The following is a 5,678-nucleotide window of genomic DNA, read 5'->3' as shown; positions in this document are numbered from 1 at the left end:
ACACATTTATAAGTATTCTACCTCTTGGAGTTGGATCTAATTCTTTTACCCACCGACTTTTTTTTTGAAGCCCAGGACGGTAATAGTCACTGATCTCTGCAATAATAAAGGTGAACTTATATGGCATAGTAAATAAAACTTTGTGAAAACAACAAGATGATCCAAGAATTTCATACATGCTTCTTGCTACTATCTCAAATGGATACATCAGTGATCATCAATATTTTAATTTATCCTCCTATTAATCGACTGTTAGTGGTTAGTTCGTTTAATTCCAGATCAACCAAATTTTCATTTACAAAGTAATGACAAAGAAGAACGTTCAAAAAACCTCCGAAGTCATCATAATACTATTTCCCTCCTTCTTTCTCCCCTATTTTAATTCTTTTCGATCTGAAGAGTTCGTAATTTCACGACAATTTTTTTTTGGCGCTTTGAATAAAAGAATTAACTGTTAGGCATCTTCATTTGTAAAAACAGATATTAAATAAAAAAGGTGAAACATGTACCGACAGGAACGCGTGAAATTTCCGATAACAAATTGCGACCAATGATAAGCGATCTTTCAGTCAGATAACCCCAAGAATATCGTTGAGTATTATATCCAATGACTATATCCGGATCGTACCTATAATTCTAGACAGTAGTAACATATCATGCTAAAATGATCAGTTAATAAGTTAATTCAGTAATCAACTATTAAATTTACCCGACAGTGACCCTGACAGCGATACAGTATTAAAACAAAAGAAAGTAATATTTGGTAACGGAGAAAAGACGAAAGAAACAAACCTTCGAACAACGTTGACAAAAGCATCGAACAGGTCAACTTCAGAAGATACGAAAGTATAAAGGTCATTCTGTCCAATCAAACCGTTATCCATGTTCAACAAAATACCATCCACATCATTTATTTCATCTTGTACGCAAACATTCATTGAAATCGTATAAAATATCCCCAGAATCTAAACATGCATCGAAAGAACATTTTGACAAAATCCAGCAATTCAAGGCTAAAAGTATTACTAAAATAAAGGCAATAAAAACAAAGCCATTAATCGTTTATAATGGTATATCTTACCTGATCATACTGTGGATCGGGTACTGGCATTCCACGAGATGATAATGCAAGGATCTCCATAGACATCACGCAGAGGTGATGAATATCTGTTTGTTCTACTTCGTCAGTCCACGGAGTTGCTGAAGGTGCAACTAAAGTTCGTTCCAGTTTCTCTCTTGCATTTTTATACTGAAATTTTATAGCAATTTCATTACTCTAATATTATTCACTTTAGTCAAACCAAATTTCGCAATTCTCTAGTTTTTTCAAAATTTCATTTTTTCAACTACTCGACTAATGAAAATTTTACGTCGATGAAGCTGGGATTTTCGGTAAACAATTCGCTAAAAAACTGATCAACAACTGCTTCCTTTTTCGGCTGAGATGCACTTTCAACAGATTCGCCTGAAGCAATATACGTAATAAATATAACAGTCATTCGTAATTTAAAATTTCGCTGTAATCTTCACATTTTATCGGATCCATCAAGTGAAGCAACACTTCAATTCAAAGGAAAATTATCAAATCATTACTTGGATAATCAGATGTATAAAAGATACAATTATTCATAACGATTCTAAAATTTCCTGAAAATTTTAAAAAGCACGAAAAATGAAACCAAAACCTGTACTGCAAGGCTGTTGTTCAATATCACATATCTTATTCGTCTTCTTCCGAAGCGGTAATCGCTTAGAAGGGCGCAACCACTGTTCGGTTTTTGGAAACATTGCTTCGAAGCTGCAAAATAACAACTTGCAAATAATTTCCAAAAGAAAAATTCATCGAAACCACAACAATATACATCAAGGAAAAATACTACCGAATTATCGCAAATTTTTTTGAAGATTAAACTGTTTGCGAAGAATGATGTCCATGGCTCTAAGGCGTATTTGGTCAATATTTTAGACCAACATAAATGTGTAGGGAAAACAGCTCATTAGAAAATAATTTAAATTTAATTCCAATTAGCTGAAAAAAAAACGCTTACTCTTTCTGAACAAGCTTTTGTTGCCCCTTCGGAATCCATGCACTCTCGATATCTACTTCATAACTTTGCGCACAATGGATTACCTCCTAAACAACGATATGCAAACAAAATCACAGGGAGCTGTTGAGTAATAAATCAAAATATAAATACTGGAAACTATTTAGAGTCATTTTGAAGACTAACCTCATTTTCAATCCAATCATCAGTTCGTTGAGAAAGTTCACTTCTTTCCCAACTGAAAAAAAGTCACATGATTATTCTTTTACTTTTCAATATGATCTTGAAACAATTAATAAAATGGTAAGAATGAAAAAACTGTTCATTGTGTGGTTGCATTTAGCGTTACTTACTGTAGTACAGAATCAGTTTAACCAAGAAAAAGTACGTACTTGTTAGATGTTTGAGAAGTTTTTGATAGAAATGAGAAAATTGAGCGTTGTGATGATGCACCAGAATCTCGTAAGGCTTCTTCCGAATGGTCTGAATTAATCGCTGAAGCAGTTGGGGTTCTGATACTTTCCAATGGACTTCCGAACAAATCATCGCTAGTAGTTGACTGTAAGAGATATCTCATTAGTGTGGATCCTTTTGTAATATTTAGATTTCATTATAAAAAAAGAAAACGCAAACTCGAGATATCTTAGAAACAAAGAGAGTGCCTTAATTGAATAAGAAATGAATAAACTTTTGAAGCATTCAAAAAAGCAAAACAATTTTGTGCAACCGAAAGAATAAAAATTCTACTTAATAAAATTCCATGTTCATTTCCATTAAATTTTCTATTCAGTTATTCATAGTGTTATAAGAAATCCAAAATAATTTACAAAATATTAAGCCACTACCAAACCAGTAGAATGAATTTGCAAAATTTTAAAATCTTGTCCATCAAATTAGACCTGCTGGCTACTTTTTTCGGAAGATTGTCCAATTTGAGGCATATTTTCGATACCAGATGTACGCGAAACCATCTCATCCTCGATATCATTATCGTCACTATCACTTTCATCAGAAATACCTTGAACAAAATCTGTATCAAATTGCTGTAATCTGGATCGAAGTGTTGAAATGAGTAGAAATTTATGACAAATGAATAAAACACTGAAACAAGTAATAATGCAGTAAAATAAATAGTACAGCAATTGTATAAGATGAAAAACAAAGATTTCGTACATGAATTGGTGCTTTTTCTAAGCAACGTTTAACAAATAACAAATCTCACAAAATTAAATGTGCATAAGAAGCCACGTAAGAGTGCGTAATTTCCAGATAACTTTGTTTGGATTTTCAAATCTAAATACCGAGAAAATATTTAATACTTATTTGTTCAACGAAGGCTCAGGATGTATTTACCTGTAGCATCCATAGATCTTACTGTTTCATACACTGCTCCAACTTTTTCTCGCAAATCAACATCCTGCAGTTACCGACACCGTTCAATTATTCTGTCATAATTTTCGTTACCAGATTCCAATTTTTGCAATACTAAAAATTTTGATAAAATAACCTCCTGAAATTCCTGCTCATTGTCTTCTATTAACTCTTCCATTTCATCCACATCTTCCAAAAATAGTTCTTCATCAAATATACTGGTTCCTGTTGTTTCAAAGTCATGTCCAACAGAATCATTTCTTCCAACCCTTCTAATATCTGTAATTTGTTCAAAAATTAAAAAGATTTGATGAAATGAAATTCAGGGAAAATAGAAATATGGAAAATGTCCTTCACCATTTGGAATGTGAAAAGTGTCGTTCTGTGTAGTGCCAAAGGAAAGAGTAGAAGCACTGCTTTTGAAGAAAGTATGTAAACGATTCAAATAATCTTTTTCTCGTTCGGTAGCAGGTGATGGTCTTTCTTCTGAAAACTTAGTTAATAAATTACAATTTAATTCCACGCATTATTCAAGATTCTGCATCGTGAATCAGACCGGCGTTAATCGTTTCTGATGGCCAGCAATATATAAAAACCGGAAGTCCATGATATTATTCTGTAGGTATAGCAATTTTCAAAATCTACTTTGTGACGACTCGCTAATCAGTTCTTCACCCTTCTTTTGACGACGTCGCTGTTCGTCCTGCCATATATAATTCAATCCCGGATTGCTAGACATTTCTAAACATGATACCGTGTGAATCAAAATATGAAAGTTTACTATTAGCTCTTAGTATAGTGATGAAATTGTGAATTATGCAAAATTGGTGAAATTTTTGAAAATTTCTATCTTGTATAAGTAAAAAACCGACCTGAAGCGGAATGGAGAAAAGCATTACTGATATCTGTAGCGAAAACATCGCATTCAACAGCTGTAGTGGACGAAGGTAACAATGGTGATACGAGCTCCATACTGCAAACATTTATTATTATAAATAAACAATCCTTTATTCATTTTTCGAAATGCCAGTAAATGGCAAATTTGTATTAATGATACGCAATCCTTAAAAATCAAAATGTGTCATTATGGAAAAAATAAGAGAAGTCAAAAGGCAAACATCCAATGTTTCTGAATGATTTTAGAGGAAGATTTAAAAGAAATCTTTGTTAGCAATATTAGATTAGACAAAAAAGTATCATGGAGCTCAAATCGTTTCAATTTAAATTATATCTATAAAACTAGATCATCTCACTTGTTAACGATGTTCACGACTTTCAAATCCTGATAATAATAGTCTGAAAAAGAAAAAAGAAAACTACATTTTTCAAGAAAAACGCTAGTATAAAGAAATTAAAAAGAAAAAAGAACAATATGATAAAAGAGATGAATAAATCATCGGATGAAATTTCATGTACTAAATTGTTGAAAATAACAACTGTAAGATTAATATCGAGTAGATTAATTATAAACGCATAACTTGATTTTTGGCTTCTACGCATGATGCAATTGATTTCACCCTCTGATGACATGAAGCATAACCGCATTGCGGAAAGAAATGATGCGATGAACTACAGGTCTATTATTATGATAACCAAACAAACCATTGAAATTTCTTTGCGGAGATATACGGAATTTAACTGAATTGAAATTGACCAAATCCATGCCAAATATGGAATGATCGATAAAAAATTGTAGAATATAGGGTACATGCGACTCGTACACTTGAAATATTGAATTCTTTCTTGCTTCCCTTTGTAGAGCGTCCGCTACACTGAAAATAAGAAATAAATGCAAGCTCTGACAAGTACAAAACAGAATAATCTATTAAAAACTGTAGAACGACGTACGCCAATGCAATTCATTCATTTGAAAAAGTGAACTCTTGTCATGTAGTCTGCACAAATCACATTACTCAGACTGCAAAAAACTGTATATATAAAATATAAAACTAAAATTCCGAATCCGAAGCGGATCTTATATCGCACAAAGCGTCATACCACTTCAACAGAAACATTATAGATTTTAGACATACATCTTAAGTTGAAGTGGATTGTAACAAAGAATCTGGACGAAATTTTCATTGTTTTTGTGGTAACCATACAATGATCTGAAAATTGAAAAGAACTAGAATTTTCTGTGTGATAGAATCAACTTTTGCTAATATTTAGTATACAATTATTTCTAATTAAAAAAGAAAAAAACCATCTTAATGATCTTATAGAAACATTAAAAAAAGTAATTCAGTTATTTTACCTGGCAGT

The 5,678-nt window shown here is 32.2% G+C and overlaps 1 protein-coding gene across 1 annotated transcript in view; it reads right to left on the bottom strand.

The window, feature by feature from the left end:
- LOAG_17829 (DNA polymerase) overlaps window positions 1-5,079 on the bottom strand; it is a gene marked incomplete at its 5' end in the record, with an annotated part of 11,426 nt that extends 6,347 nt beyond the window's left edge. Inside the window, 16 exons of the mRNA XM_020450493.1 lie at window positions 510-628; window positions 793-965; window positions 1,082-1,249; window positions 1,371-1,465; window positions 1,686-1,798; window positions 2,049-2,134; window positions 2,232-2,283; window positions 2,438-2,604; window positions 2,945-3,063; window positions 3,399-3,462; window positions 3,553-3,695; window positions 3,774-3,902; window positions 4,062-4,157; window positions 4,289-4,389; window positions 4,670-4,712; window positions 5,019-5,079. Of these exons, the coding sequence (XP_020305827.1) occupies window positions 510-628; window positions 793-965; window positions 1,082-1,249; window positions 1,371-1,465; window positions 1,686-1,798; window positions 2,049-2,134; window positions 2,232-2,283; window positions 2,438-2,604; window positions 2,945-3,063; window positions 3,399-3,462; window positions 3,553-3,695; window positions 3,774-3,902; window positions 4,062-4,157; window positions 4,289-4,389; window positions 4,670-4,712; window positions 5,019-5,079 (1,729 nt within the window). The remainder of the gene's footprint in view (window positions 1-509; window positions 629-792; window positions 966-1,081; window positions 1,250-1,370; window positions 1,466-1,685; window positions 1,799-2,048; window positions 2,135-2,231; window positions 2,284-2,437; window positions 2,605-2,944; window positions 3,064-3,398; window positions 3,463-3,552; window positions 3,696-3,773; window positions 3,903-4,061; window positions 4,158-4,288; window positions 4,390-4,669; window positions 4,713-5,018) is intronic.
- Between the last annotated feature and the right edge of the window lie 599 nt (window positions 5,080-5,678).

The sequence above is a fragment of the Loa loa genome (assembly GCF_000183805.2).
Source record: "Loa loa unplaced genomic scaffold supercont3.134, whole genome shotgun sequence".
NCBI lineage: Eukaryota > Metazoa > Nematoda > Chromadorea > Rhabditida > Onchocercidae > Loa > Loa loa.
The sequence above is the reverse complement of the archived record's forward strand: the minus strand, read 5'-3'. Positions and strand labels throughout refer to the sequence as shown.